A 21,043-nucleotide genomic window follows, 5' to 3' on the forward strand; every position below is an offset into this window, starting at 1 on the left:
TTGGTGGAGGTGAAAAAATGTCCCCTTTAAGGAACTCTGCCTTGCCCAGGTCAGCTATCTGAATCTTTGTCAACCGATTTGAAGGAATACCTAGCTAGGTCTCTGTGTGGAGGTAATGTGGCTCCCAAGTCACTAGTCTAAAGATCTATACAATCTACTATGTTTATTTCACTGGAAAAATATGGTGTCGGAGCTTCTCAAGCAATCACGTTACCCTGCGCTTCTTTGCCAGTAATATAGTCTTGCTTCATTGTGCATTTCCAGCTCCATCCTAATTTTATTGTCCCTGATTTATTAAACTCCTGGTTACAGAAGTTGTTCTGTTTCTTATCCTCTAGATCTTGAACCTCATAAAAGAATAAGAAAAAGCTAACAAGATAACGCTGCACAACTGTTCACCATGACCCCATGATGCCTTTTTAACAGAAACATTATTGGAGTTGTTCAGGCAACCACATTTGTGTAGATTCATTAGCATTACTAATGGACTTTTATGAACTTCTCCCAGTGTATTATGAAAGGGCAGAGGAATAAAATTAACCACACAACTCCACTCACATAAATATGTATTCATGTGAGAGCATAGGCCATGGAACATCTTTAAGATGTGTCAAGACGTTTCACCTATTACATGCACTAAAACAGATTTTTATGACTTTATGAGGAATTGGCAGATGTTCTAATAGATTAAGATGACCTCATTTCTTCCTGACCAGATCAGAAGATTAGTGTAATTTCCGGGACTTCTTAAATAAAATCACCCATGCTATTATGCTGAGAATAATGCATTCTAATATGAACAGAGATTCATCAATATAGATTTTATTCAGCTCTAGGTTTACTCAGCAGCTCATGATCAAACATGCAAAGCCTATTACTGAGGTAGTTATTTCCTTACAATTTATCCATCTCAGACTGCTTATGAAATTTGTTCGGTCACATTATGTCAGGTCACAGTGACCTGCATTCATTAGAAGACATGTGGTTTCCAGGTCCTGCATGACTGTAGAAAGTCAGTCTTGCATCTCATTAATAACACGTGTGGCCATGGATTTGGCTTGTGTGTTTTCTTCAATATACAAGTCATTATTTCTGATGGTCTTCTATGCTCAAATATATCCACCGCTTAATGACCATATGGCATCCAGTGCACTGCAGAATACCGCCAAACTTTGATGAACCCTCTGCAACACAGAGCGGAGCGTCAGGTCAACGGAATACGTTACCAAGTCCAAAACAATATGGCCCATAACTTGGCATAATCCGTTAGTTATTAAATATGTATCTTTATCTTAACAAATGAAGATAAGTACAGTGTATATAATAACAATATCCCAAGGATCGACTTAAATTGGATTGGTGGGGGTCGGACTCTCTGTAGCCCTACTGATCTACTATTTGAAGAGGCTGCAACACTCCAGAGAGTGCAACACCCCTTCAATGTTTACCAAGCACAGCTCTGCACCATTGATGGTAAATCTTCATCAGTAGGGTGCAGGTGGCTTACTCAAGAGCCGTGTAGAAGTAGGGTCTCAACCCGTCTTACAGTATTAAAGATGGACTTCACACATATGTGTAGATACAATCGATTTGTTAATCACCAATTCGGTGTATTTACAGATAAATACATCCAAAAGTGTTGCCGTAGTGTATTGCAAACGCTACAGAATAATATTACAGCTTCTTCCACAGTGGTTACTCGCTATTCTATTGAGCCGTATTTGTAACCAATACAACTTTTTCTGGAGGACCTTTCATCAGTGAGACTGAGAATCTGAAGAAGGTCTTTTTGTGACCGAAAAACGTTTTGCTCTACTTGTAATATTACTCTGCAGCGTTTGCAATACACTACGGCAGTGCTTCTGGATGTATTTATCTGCAATTACACCGGATTGGTGATTAATGGATTGTATCTACATGTCTGTGTGAAGTCCATCTTTAATATTGATGGTAAATCTGTCACTAGATTTTATGGCACTAAAGCAGGCTGTGATACTGATGGGGTTTAGTGTCCTAACCTGGCAGATTTGAAAATAGTCCATTTTCTCCAGGGAGCCTGTCAATACTTGCTTCCTCTCAAGTTTTTAGGAGGCAAAAGCAGGGGTTCCAACCACAGCTTACGTGATCTGAACCAGCACCCGACCTCTGCATCACTTTGCCTCCTCCTTCCTCTCCTGTGTTCACAGGTGATTCTTGTGCTATGGGAGCTGGCAGACTATAGGTCCTTATACCATAGGACATAAGTTATGAAATTACCTATGAAGCAATTTCCAAAACTTCAGAAACTGACTGATAACACAAAGAAATAGAACAAGTAGCCTAAATCTGACACTGCACTGGTAGGTAAAGTCTAAGCAACCCAGAATTCTTCACCAGAGCCTGCTACAAGGCCGGATATTTTTGAGCTGGATCTGTACCCAGGTTATTGCCTCAGAAAAAAGTGTAAGAAACAGAGCACTGAAAAACAAACTGAAATAAAACCAAGAACCACAGCAAAGTAATCAAGGTCAAACCAAGAGGGCACAGAATATCCAAGTCAGAAATGTGTACAAGCAGAGGTCAATCTGAGAGTTCATAGTAGTAGCCATATCAGTGAGAAAGTGAATATTCAGTAAGCGAGCCAAAGTCACTAAAAAAAACAGTAAACCAACAGATAAGTTCTGAGAACAGGAATCCACCAAATAACAATGAATAACAGGCACATGAGAAGCTACAGACAGACTTTAAATATCCCTCCTCAGCTACTGATTGGTTCAGCATCTCAGAGCTCTGATTAGCTGCAGAGTCAGTGAAAGCTTCACACGTCGGATCGGAAACCTTAAAGAGACATAGGCGAACAGTGCTGCAGTGAGGACAGTACATACTGTGAACCTTAAACTCCTTGTGAACACAAGAGAAGAAGGAGGAGGCAGTGCAACTCATCGGATTATTTCTAGGCCCGGAGTTTGAACCAGTCTAAAACCACTGTATTCACTTTCTAAAAGCCAAGGAGGAAGTAAGTATTCACTGAACCCCTTTAAAGTGTAACTAAACCTTTGAATTTCTGCCAGCATTTGTGCCATTAATACAGCTGCGGCATCCACGGCACAAGACTCCCTACTGATTAGGCCCATTCATCCGGGTCTAATCAGGAGCAGAATGCTGTGATAGGATGCCAGTGCATTGCATCGACATCCCATCATGGCTAGCTGCGCGGAGAGTTCACATGGCGAAAAGGTTTCTGCCGTGTGAACATACCCTAACTGTATTATTTTTAGAACTATCACCAGTTTAAAGCACAGTTGGGTTATAGGAGCTTTGTATGTTGTAAGGGTCTGGGATTTCTAGGTGGGGTGGCATAGACACACAAGTCCAGTTTCTTTAGTCCAAAACAAAAGTAGAGTTTTATTTTCACTCACAAAAGGTAGTGCAGCAACAAAAGGAAACAATACAAAAATAAATACCTGCCCGGCTAGGCTCTAACTAAACATAGAATAAGTTATCTTACCTAGAATAACCGAAATCAAAAGCTAGTTGAATCACTCAGGACACAGCTCCAAAAATATGACCTCTCTGTCAGCTCTACAGCCAAACTCTGTCGGAACATCCCCAAAGTGTGGACTGGAGGGGGGTGGAATGACAGGTCCCACTACCAATCCTACCTGTCATTCCTAAAAATCCAGTCCAGTACTGAGCATTTACCAAAATGCTCAGCAGACGAAAGTTGTCTACTGAGAACAAACATTCCTCAACTTTTCTCATCTTACCCACCTGAGTAGTCTGGGTGAGATGTACACCCCCTCCATTACATGACCAGACATCGGCTTACAATATGAATCAAACATTTCAGGACCGCCTACTTGACAGCAGGGAGGCACATTGGCATACCGGGTGAAACTAAAAGAAATGACTGCTCAGAAGAAATAGTAGGGGCTAAAGAAAAAATCCAACTGCCTTTTAAAGAATGCAAAGAATAGGAGGTGGTGGTGAAAGGTCCTCTATAAACCTTGTATCCTGTATCTTCCTCCTTGTGGCAATCCAGGACAAACCCACTGATCCTAGGAGCATATACTCTCAGTATATAGTATTACACAAATGGTACCTGAACTGACAACTCCGGAGAGCAGCTGCTGCGCTTCCCTTTTAACTGTATCACTCATGGTTAAGGCAAATATTAGCAAAAAGCTCATAATGAAATTTCCCAATACGGTTGTGGCTTATTTTCCCCCTATATTAAAAATATGTTTTTGTTGAAGATTTTACAGATGGTGGTAATATTATTAAATGTGCCACTGATAAATACGTTACATCGTAATATTGGAACTGACAACAAGCACATACAACCTTTGTTTACTAGACAGTATTGGTGCTTTAGCATGATCACTTGTCTACACTCATTCCCTTCTTTTGACCTTTTTGCTATTCTGTACTACTTTCTCCCAGCAAACATCTGCTCTTTTTGTACGCAAGTACAGCATAAACAGATGTGAGGTTTGACTTTGCTTGTACACCAGGAAACTAACATCTGGGGATTATCACATAAACCTCCAAAATATTATCTTTATACAGGCAATTATTTATCCTTTTGACAAAAGCAAAGCTACAATAATTGCAGGAAGAGACCTAGAGGAACAAAATCATTTGGGAATGGATATGGAGCAGTGTTTTTACGTATACGCAAAGTCTACATGCAATGCCTCTTTGATGCCAACTAATTTGCTCACTTACCCAAAAAGCAAATAACAAAATGAAACAACTAACTGGTGAATATAGGAATGGAAAGAAAATATATAGTGGAAGGTCAAGCTCAAGCAGAGGCGGAAAAGGTGGACGCTTCTGAGCTCAGTGCAAAATCTGTAATGGGGCCCCATTCTTTCCTTGTGCCATTTAGGATGGTGATATATGTAGTGGAGGCACCTTTGGGTCCATGGCCTGGTAGCGACAGGTAATGCACCCCCGAGTTCAAATGCTAAAAACAGTGACTCCTAACTGGTGGTTAAACATCTGATACCTTTAAAAACACTCTAGTAAATAGTGGTATACAATGGGCCTTTTGTATTGAATATTTCTGAATGAACTCTATATAACTTGTCTACCCTGAGCTACTATACAGTATGCTCCCCAGTTGGTGTAATATCCTGATGAAGACACCAATTGGTTTCCTTCTCCACATTAAGCTGCTTTACTTCTCTTTATCTTCAATCTGACAGCTTGTTTACATTATATTGGCATATTCAGCCTCAGACATACAACTCTATGGAGCAGGGAGGGGTGGAGCAGGATTCTACTACAGCTGATTAATTGATTTATTGCCATTCTGTGTACTAGTAGCTTCTTATCTACAACCTAACAGTGTCAATAATGCAAGGAATAGCATAGCTTAACAACATAAATTATTTGAGTGTCTTTTCTATCCCCCTCTCTTTATAGAACAACATGGAGAAGTTAACTGCCTGAAAAGTGGAGAAGAAAACATATTTGTTTAATAAGATACATTACAAATTTTCATAGAGTAACCTGTACTATTTGTCTATAACTGGAGCTACACTTGAAGTATTTACAGATATATGAATAGTGTATTTGCCGCTCACCTATGTGACTGCTACCTCTCCTGTAATGGAAGTTTTATAATCTTACCCAACTGGGAAGATATTGAGCTTCATGCACTTGGTGCTCTCTTTTGAAGTCTAGCAGGGTCACTGATTTTTCTGTGTCCATTATTTTAACATATTTCATATGTGGGCACTTTACCTACATGTGAATATGTGGTCAAGAGAAGTTCCAGTAGTGCTAGATTGGGGGCGCCACCTAATTTTATGCCCAGAGGCCTCCACCAACCTTTATATAAAGCTGGACCATATGATGATCTAAGTCTTGGCAGCAGAACCGTGAGTGGTCTAGGTTATGTAACAATAAGGGCCATCTAAAATCGGATGTCTATGAATGCATAAAGAAATTCATATACACAATCCTGCTGACTTACTCCATTTCACTGTATGTGAGTCACAATATAGAAGATTTCAGTATAACATTAATATGATTCACATTCAACGTCAGGAGACAAGCATCTGCCTATAGAATAGATGTGTCTTTTGGGAGAAGCAGGGCTGGGGGCGAGCTATGGACAGTGCCAATGAAATATAACTGAAGAATGTTGTCTCTGCCTTCGCACCTCATAAAAAGCTTTGTTGTCATCCCAGTGGTGGCTCTCCGCATCCATGAACAGGCTTGTAGCACACACGTTGACACAGTAATTTGTAACCTGAATCTGGAGATCGCTGATAAATTCCTGATATCGCTGGACAACCGCTAGAAACAAGGGTCTGAGGAAAGAGAGATGATGATCAAAGAGGATACACTGAGTGGTTGTGAGGAACAGGGCGATAAAGTCATGCATGTGTTCTTCATTATTCCACATTGTGGAAACCTTCTCCGAGTATTGCAAAATATAAATCCCTAATATGTGGATTTCTTTGGCATTTACAGGATCATCTTTTGTATGCCCTAGTTAATAAACCGGTCAACATGAGATAACAACCAATTTAAAAAGGGTTTCCAATCCCTTTTATAAAATTGATTACCTATCCTTAAAGGGATTCTACCATTAAAACCTTTTTTTTTTTGTGGATAAGACGTCGGAATAGCCTTTAGAAAGGCTATTCGTCTCTAAAATGGCCACTTGCACAGTATTGTTAGCAGCCATTTTCCCGTGGCCTGTGCGCTATGGGATCAGAGGTGTACTGATCTTTACTCCTGTTGCTACATAGTCTACCTTTTGTGTCTAGAAAAAGAACAGGACAATCAGAGGTGTCCTGCTAGTGGTCCTTGTGGGTCACATAGACGTGATGGCTGTAAGTGTCTCCAATGAGTCAGCTGGGGAGTGTGGGAATTGTTTGATTGGTATGGGAAAAAGTGCAAGGGCAAGTGGTACTCTGCTTAAACTTGGAGCTTCTGGGATTGTAACACGGTCCCAAATAAGATGGGTTGGAGCACCCTTTTAAATATAGGATTGGTCTTTGGATGGCATTTACAGTATATGCATCCACTGCTAGTGGATCTGTCGAACAGGCCCAGCAAATAGGAAAAATAAAGTTTTGTTAATGTACCCTGAGGCCAAGGCCCCATTATTGCAGAAATGCAGCTTTTTTGTTACAGATTTTGCTCTTTTTTTGAACCAAAGCCAAAGGGGCCTCAGCCTACAGATGTTCTCTAGGCAAATTATATTGATGACCTATTCTTAGGATAGGCCAGCAATATCAGATCAGGGGAATCCTATACTGGGGAGACCTGTTGATCAGCTAGCTTCAGCAGCAGCTGCTTTGCCGAGAACAGAGCTGGAAGCAGATAGCTGTGTTTTCTGTGCTGTTCTGAGTTACTGCAACACAGCTCTCATTCACTTGTGTAGGAGCTGAACTGCAATAACCAAACACAGCCAGTGATATCTGAAGTTATTTGGAATTTTTCCAGAAACAGCACCACCCTTGTCAATGAATTGTGCCTGGTACTACAGTTGATCCCTATTTATATGTGGAGCTAATGTGAAAAACCAGCAGCAATTTGGCAGCTCATGAATACTGAGAATTTTGCAGAACAAGCAAACTATTCATAGGACTCCAGTTCTGCAGCTGATATTTAGTGACTACAGAAAGTGGGGCTAAGCTGCATTACCTGACACATCCTATGGACAAGAGTGGCACTGTGAGTGTCCCACCTGGAGAGATGGCCCACCATGCTCTCTGCCATGTTCCTCTTTCACAGAAAGCGATAAGCAAGATACTGATTGAGAGAAATGTCACATCTTTGGCACAAGAGAGGGCATTGAACCCAAGAGGTTCCACATCTACACCCAAAAAAAGTGTTGATGACTTTCCCCTGGTATATGTCATTTCCTGTTTTTCTCTTTTATCACAAAAACAACATATATAAACTAGGACTGGATTATCCCTATAGAGGTGTATGATCACTACAAAAGAAAGGTCATACGTACCTATTACTCATCTGCTCATTATAGTGGGAGGCATGATACAAGACGTGGGCAGCAGAGGACAGGACAACAATGGCTGACTTTACAGCAGTTTTGTCTGGCACTTGTAAACTCCATTCTTCTAGTTTATTAAGAATAGAAGATGCAGATTTGCTGAACACATCCACAAAGCAAGTCCTTATGTTCTGCAGTGAATCGGATATGCAAGCCAAAGCCAAAGGGAACAGTCTGTCAAATTCTTCTATGATATCAAAGCAAAACTGGGGGGAAAAGAGATTTATTTAGTTGTTCAAATCCTACAATATGGATTTCAGTTGATACATAGACTTTAATACAGAAGCGTTATCAGTTCTGTCCAATAGATGCACCAATTCCTTGGAAAGCTGCTATTTATAAATATGGAAGCCTCCATTCTACTTGACTTTTATTTGCATGAATTTTAATAACATTTTGTCAAGGAAATGGAGCATCTACTGGACTAGCCAAGTGTATGATAGTGCTCAGCATAAGGTTTCCTATCATTTATACAATGACTGGTTTAATATTGACTTTGCAGGTGACATGTTCACTTTAAGGACACCTCCACATTGCTGTGGTTCAGTTATGGATTACAATAGCAAGAAAATGGTGCTGTAATCTGCCGTGTAATTTTTCCACATGGAAATTGACAAGTGGTGAAGATTTTAAAATTTCTGTAGTGGATTTTCAATGCAAATTTCACCCGGGCTTAAATCCAAGGTAAAAACTTCAAAAGGTATCAGAGTGTATCACTTACAAGTAATATGAAGATTTCTAAAAATCACTGTATATCAGAGCTGAAGTCCTATGAATAGTTTGCTAGTCTGCAAAGTTCTCAGTATTTAGGAGCTGCCAACCTGCTGCTGACTGACAGCTTTTTCCCTATGTACAGGAAAAGGAAGAAGCCTGTCAATCAGAGATGGGAGGTGTCTGCTATTCATGAATACAAGGACAGTGTAAGGCTAGAACACCTAATAAAGAGTGATTTTATGAAAACTATTGCATATTATGTTACAGTCCTGGACAAGGTGTGTCTGGGACTACTTTATGCTGCCCTCCTCATGTTCACAGAGTAGGCCACACTAGTACTATGAACATTAAGCTATAAATCTGTTCCTAACCTAGTCTGTAAGCTACAAGTTAAACAATGGCTCTGAAAATTACTGGCAAATCACTGCCAAGATGGGAATAACTGGTTTCAAGTTCTAACCCCTAAGGGGGGCGTTCACACTACCGTCGGTTCCCGACAGGTAGTGTCCGCTCAAAATCTGGCACGGACATTAGGAGCGGACACTAGCTGTGTCCGTGACACCTGTCATTCATTTAAATGGCGATCGGGTGCGTTGTTTTGCACTCCGTGCCCTTCCTTCCCTGTCCGCAAGTGAAGATGTCCGACTTCTCAAGCAGACAGAAGAACCCTACATGTCGGGTTTTTCTGTCCGCTTGAGAAGTCGTACATCTTCACTTGCGGACAGGGAAGGAGGGGCACAGAGTGCAAAACAACGCACCCGATCGCCATTTAAATGAATGACAGGTGTCACGGACACAGCTAGTGTCCGCTCCTAATGTCCATGCCAGATTTTGAGCGGACACTAGGAGCGGACACTACCTGTCGGACACCGACGGTAGTGTGAACGCCCTCTAAGACAGTACTTACGGGAACAGTCAAGCAGTGTTGCTCTACACCAGGGGTAGGGAACCTTTGGCTCTCCAGCTGCTGTGAAACTACAACTCCCAATATGCTCCATTCACTTCCATGGGAGTTCCAAGAACAGAAGAGCAAGTATGCATGCTGGGAGTTGTAGTTTTGCAACAGCTGGAGAGCCGTACGTTCCCTACCCCTGCTCTACACCAATTCTGTAATTGCTATAGAGGTGAATGGGAGCTACAGAAACATTGTATCCCATTGAGCAAAGCTGTAACTGTGGAGATACAGAAACAGGGTAGCTCAGATCTGGTTCTCTATTTCCATAGCTACTATTCACCTCTATAGGAGTTATGAAAACAGCACACAGCACCATTGGGGGTCAGGAATTGGGGCCAGGTATTCCCAGTTTGGCTGTGATATGCCTAGAATAACCCTTTAAGCTGTCAGATAGCAGTCAGCCAAATGCTCATTTCCAGTCCTCCATGCACAAGCATGGTCACTTTATCCAATAGGTTATGGACTCTAGATTTTAAGGACACGTTGATCCAGAGTTTTTATACTGACTGCAAGATTGGAATCGGGAAGGAGTTTTTCCCCCTGAAATGGGGCAATTGGTATGAGCCTCATGGGGTTTTCTGCCCTCCCCTGGATCAACACTGTAGGGATTGTAGGGTTATAGGTTGGACTTGATGGACTGATGTCTTCATCCAACCTCATCTACTATGTATGTATGTAAGTAGGCATCTATTATGAAAGTACAGTGAGTAGACAGATGCCAGATACCTTTGGCAAAGGCTGATGTTCCCCAAGAAAAAAAGAAGACATGTTGAAATCCAACAACCTGAACTTTCTCTCCTTTATCATCTACCAACAGGACAGAGTTGAGCATCCAATGCACACATTACATTACTGGTTGCAACTATGCCAGGAGTACAGAATTCTTAATAAAAAATACATGTAAAGTATATACTATACAATTGTATGGTTTACGGCATCTTACTGTCAAATCATGATACTAAATTGCATACTTTATATAGCTAGGCATATAAACAAAGCAACATAATAAAAGGGGAAAAAAAGTCAAGGGATTCATATGGATTTGATGAATATTGCTTACCTACTTGCACTTAAACTTACCTTTGCAACTTTTTTTGGCCTCTGTTTTTCCGGGATGGGTCCATAGTGTTCATATGTATTAGGTATGTGTACAAGGTCCATTTGGGATCCCCTTGTAAAGGATAGGTTCGCATGATCCATCTGCAGAATACAACTGGTCACCATTTCCAATTCACTGCTTATACTATGTGGTAGGGGAACCGATAGTTCTTTAAGGTTATTCCTCCAACCAAATTTCAAGGTAGGCTATAACATAAAATACACAAAGTCAACATGGAAGGGTGAACTCAATAGACATGTTATTATGAAACACAATATGATCACAGCATAGAAATTCCCCCTATGTGAAGTTTTTTTTTTAAAAAAGGAAAAATTTAAGCCTAAAACACAGTAGAATCTTGATTCTCAACATTACCATTTCTTTCATCAGCAAGGAACTCTCATCCAGAATAATGTTTTCTCTAGTATTGTCATCACGGAAATCCATCCTCCGATTCCCTACACACAGAAAAGTTGGAAAGGTAACTTGGTCGTACTGTAGAAATTTTGTATAATAATAATATTACTACATGGCTACATTTGCTTTAATAAACCTTCTCTAATAAGATGGTCCAGAAATGAAAATTTGTAAATTACCGGTACTTTGATTTACCCAAAGTGAATTCCCCCCCCCCTCAAAAATAGCCCCAAAATACCAGCCACTAGGTGTCTCCCTCCTATCTCAGTTGCTAACCACTGCTTATAGTTTAAATCCATCTCTGGCAGCAGAAAAGCAAAGACTGATTCGGGCTGGCATCCTATCGTAATTTGCACAATTCCAAGTAAGTTCCAGCATTTAGAATGCAGGCATAACATGGCGGCACAGACTCTGCCCACTCAAACCAAGTCCTGGCAAGAAGGAGAGCATAAGATCTGAAGAGTAGAAAGGCAGGTTAGCCATACCTCCCAACTTTTGAAGAACCGAAAGAGGGACAAAATGTGCGGCGGCAAATTTAGCCCACCCACTTTTGTGTTGACTCCGCCCATTCTCATTAATTTTTCATGTGCCCGCACACAGTATAATCCTCCTACAGTCACCCGTAAATTATATGTCCCCCCTCTATCTCTCCCCCAGTTTCATATAAACCCTTCATCTGCCCCCAGTTTCATGTCCCCCCTCCATCTCTGCCCCCAGTTTAATGTCCCTCCATCTCTGCCCCCAGATTCATGCCCCCTTCATCTCTGCCCCCAGTTTCATGTTCCTCCATCTCTGTTCCCAGATTCATGTCCCCCATCTCTGCCCTCAGTTTCCTGTCCCCAGATTCATGTCCCTCCATCTCTGCCCCCAGATTCATGTCCCCATATCTCTGCCCCCAGATTCATGTCCCTCCATCTCTGCCCCCAGATTCATGTCCCCACATCTCTGCCCCCAGATTCATGAAATCGGGACATACCTCCCTCCAACTGGGACCGCGGGACACGTCACCGAAATCGTGAATGTCCCGCGGAAATCGGGATGGTTGGGAGGTATGGGTTAGCATGAGATCATATGACCTAAGTGAATGGAAGGCGGTCATGAATTTTCCAACAGAAAGGAATACTGAAAAAGGACACATATATATTACATATATATACACCATATATAAATATTATATTATACACACACACATACATGTGTATATGTATATAGTGATAAATAGATACATAATGACTGTAACCTGTCCTGCTGTATGGCATCCTATGTTACAGCATGCAATTTTGAGGCTTTATGTGGCATACTCTGTGCTTTGCCCAAGTTTGAATAGAAATATATTGCTACCCATTCATAATTTCATTTTTAAGCACAAGATATTGTCCTTATCACTAGATTGACATCAGTAGACGTGTTACAATTTCAGTAATAACCTGTACCGATAAATTATTGCTAAAAATAAGTTGTATAGGATTCAGCAGTCACGTGTTCCCACAGCCCCTTTCTCTACCAGGCTTCTGATCACACCTACTATGGCAGCTAACACAAATAGAAAACTTCTAATCCCTTATCAAATCCTTCGTGAAAATTTAAGATGCTGGCAGGCAAGAAGTACCTGGATTTTTATCTCTCCGAGCAGTATGAGATTATTCTCAAAATTCATTTGTAGGACAAAGATACAGAGACCTTTCTGTCTTGACAATGTGAAAGCAGCAATAACACTTTTTTTTCCCCTTTTTCTTATCATTAGAGGTTATCTCTTGGGAAGCAATTGCCTTCTTAACAGGTTCTTTTAATCCAACCTCAGTAGAGACCTTTATTAAGTTTTTAAAGAACACTGAAAGTTGTAAACAGGCAATATGACTGCCATGATTCTATATTCTCTCTTCATTTGTGATGACTTTTTACAATGGGAAAATGTTACCACTGATAAAAGGGCAGAAAGAGCAAGGCTGCCTCTGCCTATCCCATGGTACCTCTCGGAAAAAAACCTTCTATTATATAACAATTCCTTTCACCTAAGGAAGATTAGGGAAAGCAGGTTCTACTTAAAACACCCTGCCTACAGTTTTTGTCATAAAACAAGTACAGATAAAGGTGAACAGACGTCTTTACTTGAGTCTAGAACAATGCAATACAAAAATGAAGAAAAATCTATTGTTCCCATTTATTCACATCACAATAGTAAAACTATTCTTAATGATCACATTTGACATGTTATATCTCTTCTCTGTTATGTTCCCCCAAACTCGCAATTTGAGTCAGGAAGCTTCAAAGCAGCAATAGAAACCCTGAAAGCAAAAGCCTGCAGAACCTTCTACGCCATCAGAAGACAACTGTACCACCTCAAACCACCGGTGAGGGTCTGGCTGAAGATATTTGACGCAGTCATCTCCCCGATCCTCCTCTATGGCACTGAGGTTTGGGGTCCAGCCACCTACCCAGACCAGTCAAAGTGGGATTCCAGCCCAATAGAGACCTTCCACCTGGAGTTCTGCAAATACCTGCTCCATGTCCACCGCAGCACCTCCAACATGGTCTGCAGGGCAGAGCTAGACAGACTCCCCCTATGGCTCACCATGCAGAAGAGGTCGCTGTCATTCTGGACACACATACAGGGCAGCAGTCCTGGCTCTTACCACCACCAAGCCTGGCTGAGCCACAGAGCCCTGAGAAAAACTGATACCCCTCAACCAAGCATCAGCCATCTGCCAAGCCAAAACACCCAACGTGCCCTGAACAAGGCTCAAATAAAAGGAGTCACTGAGAGAGACAAAGAGCGGTACATCGAGGAATGGAGAAGCGCAATAAATAACTCCAAGAAACTCAAAGTGTACCAGTCACTGCAAAGAGACTACACCATGGCCACCTAACTGGAGAGAATACGCCACCCCAAACACAGACAGACCCTGAGCCGGTACAGACTGAGCGCCCACAACCTGGAGATGGAGACGAGGCGACACAGGCAGACGTAAAAGCCACGGGAGAACAGACTGCGCACGCACATTAAGGGCTAGTTCGGTTCCGTGTGTGCACATTCCCTTGCGGCTCCAGATTAGGCCCAAATGAATTTGGCCTAGTCCAGAGGGTGGTGTCGCGAGGCAGACATCTACAGCTAAATAAGCTGCGGAATCCGCCTGAAGAAAGGGCAGCTCGCTTCTTTTTTCCATGAGCGGCTCCCATTGATTTCAATAGGAGGTGTTTTTTTTAGCAGGATTTTGACACGGATTCTATGTTAAAAACCTGACCATTTTTCCCCGTGTGAACTAGCCCAAAATCTCCTGTAATGTTTAGATTATGTTGAGTTGGACAACTTACCACCATAGAGGTAAACATGAAGCCAGATCTGCAGGTTACAAGTTGCAGAGCAGATAGAGTTCTATAGTTTTGTCGGGAAAAAAAATTCAGTACGATCTGTATTTTATTTATTTCAAGGGTACTTGAGTTTTCAGAAAAAGTTGAAATAGGTCCTGTTTATTTGCTGATAATAATCACATTATGGCTGAAACACATTTTGCCTTTCTTATTCAGCCAGGGACATGTGCAATAAGTAGCAGACTGTCCCCCTCCCCCATCCATTGCTGATAACGTTCTGCCATTCTGCTAGGAGTAACTGTAAAATTTCAAACAAATACCAGAGAAAAGTCCAAGTGACCAAAAGTCCAGGGACACCGGACTGCAAATACAGAGCAAATACATGCAACCAAGAAGATAAAAGAAAAAAAAACAAATAAACATTCTATCAATCTACGGGCAGTGAGTAAAGCTGCTTGCTCTCTGTGAATAATATCCCATCTGTAACCTCACAAGCAGCCCGAAGTACAGAAGAATACAAAAAAGACTTGTGGCCTCTGAGATTTGCAGTTTCCTCAGTCTTTTCAACACAATAACAGTTTGCAGACATGTCTGTGCAGGCTGTGAGAAGAATCAGCCCCCCTCACACACTCCATTCACTGTGTAAAGAGATAAAAAGATGGCCCCCTACACTCACTGAGACAAGCAAGATGGAATGGAATGTATCTAGGGACAGACTTCCTTAGTAACAAAAGAGTGAACAGCAAATTAACTAGAAAGGACACACCTTTAGCTAGAAGGAAGGAACCTTAGAGAGGTTTTTCAAACAGAAAGCCAGACCCAGAATTCTCTGTATATACAGTCTAGTAAATAATACTACAATTCATATATATTGTGACACATTTCTTATAGACATTGGTACAACACATTACCTTGTACATTTCCTTTTATTTCTGGGTAACTGGAGAGAAACAAGATTTCAGAAGTTTTCGTCTTCACTTTTTTTTCAAGCCACAAAAAAAGGCTAATGAACGTTGACAAGGATTTCAGCTGACTCAGCTGTAAGTTAGTATTAAAAGATTTCTTCTGCAGATCCTCAGTATTCAGGCCTAAAAACAAAAATGTCATTTTCAATATATTAATCTAGGTATGATGATATTGTCATGCACTTTTTACAAAAAAAAAAAAAAAAACCTGCCAAAAACTCTTCATATACTTTTCAAGACAATGAACTACTCAGGTTCACTCAGCTCAGTAAACAATATGTGTGACCTGATAGTCCTCTACTTCTCACCGGTGGGTTTGGTTGTTTGTAGATTATCATTCTATTGATCAATCTATACTTGTGTAAGGGGAAACATCTCAACATTCATGGATTTCCTGTTAAGTTTGTGCTTATACACAGTAGCATACTGACTGGTCAAACAGATCTGCAATGTAAAGCATGAGGGAAGGAGTTTCCAAATGTAATATTTCTTTTAGGAGGTCTTAATATTCACTTATGAATTTTGAGTTTTCATTTTGTTGTATCAAAATGTGCTCAGTAAACAGCAGCTGAAAACATAGGGAAATATAGCATGTCCAAGTAATTTACCAATCAAGTCCTTAGGCTGAGGCCCCACGTTGCGGAAACACAGCTTTTTTTTTGTTGCGGATTTTGTTGCTTTTTTTTGAGCCAAAGCCAAGAATGGCTATAAAAGGAATAGGAACTCTGTAGAAAGTTCTTATACTTCTTCCTTCTGCTCAATCCACTCCTGACTATGGCTCAAAAAAATGCAACAAAATCTGCAACAAAAAAAGCTGCGTTTTCGCAATGTGGGGCTTCAGCCTTAAGGCCATTACCCCTTCTATAATAGATGTCCAATGGTTTTGTTTTGAAAAAACCAAACCACCAGATGCTGTTTCAATTCTGAGTATCAAGCAAGTTACAATTAATCTTCCAGGTTATAAAGACCAGGATAAAACAGTGTAATTTGGTCCTGATTTTTTTTCCTTAAAAGCCAGTGGTGTATCCCAAGTAGAGGAAAAGTAGAAAAGAAGACTTAAAGCATAGCTTCTATAAAACAGCTTTTCTTAAATAAATAGTACAGTTCTGGAAGCTCCGGCTGCCACCACCCTCTAACACCCTTCCTTCACCCTCTAACAGCACCTGTATTCATATCCAGCCTTATGCTAGGTTCACACTAGCGTCACACTGGCTCTTTTCACCGTATATGATACCTGTCACGGCGAACACAGTCTGGTCTGCCAAAAATATGTTACAGATCAGGAGCTTCTGAGCAGATTGATATAAAATGTTGTGCGAAAAGATTCGGTAGAACTTATTTATGTAACATATTCCTTATAAACTCTGTTCTTTGTGGGCTTAGGAGTCCAATGGGCGGTCCTAATCAGTGAGAGTTATGTTTTTATACACAATAATACTAGAAATACTGACAATCCCTGGACCACCCACTGGACTCCTAAGCAGAGAAAAAAAAACCAAAAAAAAAAAAAACAGGAATGTCAAACAAATTAAAAGTTCTGCAATTTTGATTTAGTATATCAATATACCCTATTGCTGTTATTCTGCATCATGCTGTCTGTAGGCTATCTAGCGACAGGTTCACTGCAGGGGAAGTGATGCAGAAGATACATTGTCAAACCGGTCCAACAGAGTGCCAGACGATCTGTCGAAATCTCTGGTTCAATAAAGGACCAACTACTAGGGTATATTTTTATGGCTTTAAAAATAACCCTTTGGATATAAATAGTGGGACAGCATGGTGGCTCAGTGGTTAGCACTGCAGCCTTGCAGCGCTGAAGTCCTGGGTTGGAATCCCAGCAGGAACAACATCTGCAAGGAGTTTGTATGTTCTCCCCGTGTTTGCATGGATTTCCTCCCATTCTACAAAGACATACTGATAGGAAAAAAATGTACATTGTGATCTCTATATGGGGCTCACAATCTACATTAAAAAAAACAAAAAAGCAAATGTTTACAATGTAGTTAGATGTAGACGCACACATTTCATATAGATAGTGGGTGGGCCCCATGAACCGCGGTCTGATACTAGAGGGTTACTCTATGGCAAATAGAGAAAGTTGATCTTATTTTTATTGTAAATTTCAAAGTTTTTTAATCATCGGTCATGCTGGAAATAAATACAATTGTATTAGTTTTCCTTAGACACTGGTAACACATTTTTATTATCTGGATGACGAGACTTCCTCCACCAGAGGAGTCATGTATAGGAGCAGAAATTTTTGATGGAAAACACTGGCATAATCAAAAGGCTTCTGCACGCCTTAAGGAATCCAATTTAAGATTAAATTCTCTGAGTACATTTGTAGACACTACTTCATCTTGAAGCAAATTCCAAAGTCTGATTACTTTTTTGGGAGAGGAAAAGCTTTCTTGTTAGAAAGTTGAACCTTTGCTTGACCCACAATACGTTAGATATCTTCCTTTTCTTAGATTTCACTCCTGCACTAACAAGACCTCATTTGTTTTCCTGTATTCACAATTTATATTTATACACTAAAACCCATACGCTGTCTCAGGATTTTATTTTTTTGTAAATGAAACCTGGTTATTTAGGTTAAAAACAATTCAGGGGTCATCTGTTCCTTAGACCTATGCAATTATAATCTGTCCGGAACTGTGTTCGATATAATTTGCAGTGAGGATATGGCAAGTAGTAATATCACACAATACATTTACACAGCGCTGGTAGATTCGGGTTTCTTGGCATTGCCCATAACAACTGCAACATACAAGAAAATGATTGCAAGACCACAGAGGGCAATAAGGAAAGTACAGTGATGGAATTGAATTCACCAGCTCTTCAACTAATACAGTTTTATGGCTATTGTTGGATTATCATCCCCATAATGAGTTGTAGCTCTACAACTGCCAGAGGGCAAAATGTGTTCCTCTACACATTAAAAACTATGCAATTTGGGTCAAAATAGTAGCTACAGTGATATCTTTTTTATTATCCGGTAATGTAGAAGAAATGTTGGCAATTTAAAGGGCAGCGCAATCTCAGATGTATTAGGTTCAAGAGCAAAATTTTGTAGCAACCAGCCCAGAAGAAGAGAACACACAGGAAAGACTCTTAGGTTAAGTTCACTTCTGTGTTGGCGGCTCTGTAAGTATTTGCAGATTCTATCACATTTGAGGAGACGAATAGTGCAGCATGTAAGAATATTCTTCCCATCAAAACAGACACTGGGATGAAAAGGGATAGGCAACTAAAGACACTGACCCAGGTCTACCATTGTGGATTGACTAGACACTGGCATAAACATGGAACATCCTTTGCACAGTGTAGCGCATCTCTGGTGCAGTGTAGCGCTTTGGGCTGTGTATCTGGTTTGGGCTAGAATTTTTCAACATGATGGTGTAGATTAGGGGTTCTCAAACTTTTCAAACAGGGAGCCAGTTCACTGTCCCTCAAACCACTGGAGGGAAAAAATATAGTTTACAAAAAATTTAAGATTATATGCTCCACAGTAGTGCCTCCCCCACAGTATTATATGCTTAACAGTATGCCCCCCCACACAAAGTGTTATATGCTCTTCAGTACGCCCCCCCCCCACACACAGTATTATCTGCATCTCAGTACCCCCCCCACTGTATTATATGCTCCTAAGTATACTCCCCACTGTATTATATGCTCCTCAGTACACCCCCCACTGTATTATATGCTCCTCAGTACAACACACACACACAATCACACACACACACTCTATTATACTTACCCGTGAAGAGCCGCCGCGGGTCCTCCCCCTTCAGACTGCAGACGCGATGACGTCATCATGCCTGTGTCGGGGCAGAGGTCACTCTCTGCAGTCAGTGTAGGCTGTGGTCGTGGGGCCTACACTGACAGCTATCAGTGAGTGATCCAGGCGACGGCATGTGGGTCACATGCGGCAGGCCGGACAAATGTCCTTGGCGTAGTTTGAGGACCCTTGGTGTAGATTGTCAGATAAAGGGGGCATCGGCCCCCCACCCCTGAGAGTACTTGTCCATAGCCTTATGCTGTCAGAGGGTGTTCCTTACCGCCCACTGATGATGTTGACGTGTGAGTAATGTCCACCCCTGGTGCACATAACGGGAAAGCCGACATTGCGCTAAATTCTGTATACTGTTGGCTTTTTAGCACTATATAAAACCGCACATTCATGGGTTCTTTTTAAAGGGGTATCCAAATGCCCCATTTGGGACATTTATGTAGGCTGTGTGTTCATAAAGTTTCTTGTTCTGTAAGATGACACAGCTCTTACTTGAGGAACATGTTTTTGTTTTGTTTTTTTGTTTTTATCTACTGTATCTTTATCAGAAATCACTATCAGAGATTTTGGAATATGGATTTGTATTATGGTTTGCACAAGTACATATAATAATAAGCAGTTGTGATCCACTACAGCAGTATTTCCAATGTTTTGAGAGAGACCAGCAAATAGAGATGGTTGGGGGGCCAGGAAGCATAGGAAAAGGAGCAATGGAAATGGGTGAGGTGTGTATTACTTCTTTATTCTTTTCTTAAACCCATTTTAAGCTTTTTCCTTACTGGACAGCCCCTTTAATTTTGCAGCCATTTGCTAAATGGCACTCATTTTGTTATGTATGCCAAGTTTAGACATATCCAAACTGCTAGTGAGCATTTAACAAAGTGCCCTAAATACTGTGTTTGTGGTGCAAAAATATTTACATTTTGGATCTCTTCTGTAACGTTTTCAATCTGAGATTAGAAGACCATCAATCAATTGAAAGGACACCGCCAATTAATTTGGAAACCACTTAACAGAAAAGTGATGATATAGAATTTCACAGAAAAGAATGCTGTAGCATCATCCATTTCCAGCCACTTTAGCTAAGGCTAGTATTAAATCTGCAAGCCAGTGAATTCAAATCATGTTAACCACTGTGCCATATCGCCTTTTTTTGCAATTAAGAGTCAAGAATGTGCGTTTCCATGGAGAACGGTCCATTTTTCAGACTCCAGAGTTCAGCGTTGCATGTGCACTCAGCAAATAAGGTGTTAAGTATGTAATATGTTTGACCCCTTCAAAGTAGAAGTGGGCTGCAAAGCATTACCCCTGCATTCAAGTGGATAATGGCTTTCTAGTGGTTGGAGAACGCCACATGATATGCCGTGGCAGCAGAAATCAAACTAGTTCATTTGAGAAGTGTAAGAATCTCCCAGTCCAGCGTTGCGATTTCTAATGTTCTAAGCCTCATGTGCAACTTGGCAGTATATGAAAACACCATTGTGCATGTAAATGTACTTGGGGGAAAGGAAAAAAAAGAAGAAAAAAAAAAAAGAAAGAAATAAAGGTTAATTAATCGAATAAAAACAACCATAAATGCCAAGTTGCGAACAATAAAACGTTACGGAAAAAATGTAACTTCGGTCGGACTACAATTGAAAAGGAGGCTGTTTAATAAAAGAAAAGCAATTTAACTGGCCTATTTTGAATTTCAAGACATTAAGGGGTACATTTCCCAAGCAGTGCATGGGGAGTTACGTGCACAAATCCCATTAACATTAATGTGTTCCTTTGC

At 40.8% G+C, this 21,043-nt stretch overlaps 1 protein-coding gene across 1 annotated transcript in view; it reads right to left on the reverse strand.

Annotated features, from left to right (window-relative positions):
* KIAA0825 (KIAA0825 ortholog) overlaps positions 1-21,043 on the reverse strand; it is a 286,762-nt gene that overhangs the window by 223,337 nt on the left and 42,382 nt on the right. Inside the window, exons 5-9 of the mRNA XM_075271661.1 lie at positions 15,423-15,599; positions 11,161-11,243; positions 10,767-10,991; positions 7,967-8,223; positions 6,152-6,302 (exon numbers count right to left, since the gene is read on the reverse strand). Of these exons, the coding sequence (XP_075127762.1) occupies positions 6,152-6,302; positions 7,967-8,223; positions 10,767-10,991; positions 11,161-11,243; positions 15,423-15,599 (893 nt within the window). The remainder of the gene's footprint in view (positions 1-6,151; positions 6,303-7,966; positions 8,224-10,766; positions 10,992-11,160; positions 11,244-15,422; positions 15,600-21,043) is intronic.

The sequence above is a fragment of the Leptodactylus fuscus genome, chromosome 1 (assembly GCF_031893055.1).
Source record: "Leptodactylus fuscus isolate aLepFus1 chromosome 1, aLepFus1.hap2, whole genome shotgun sequence".
Lineage (NCBI taxonomy): Eukaryota > Metazoa > Chordata > Amphibia > Anura > Leptodactylidae > Leptodactylus > Leptodactylus fuscus.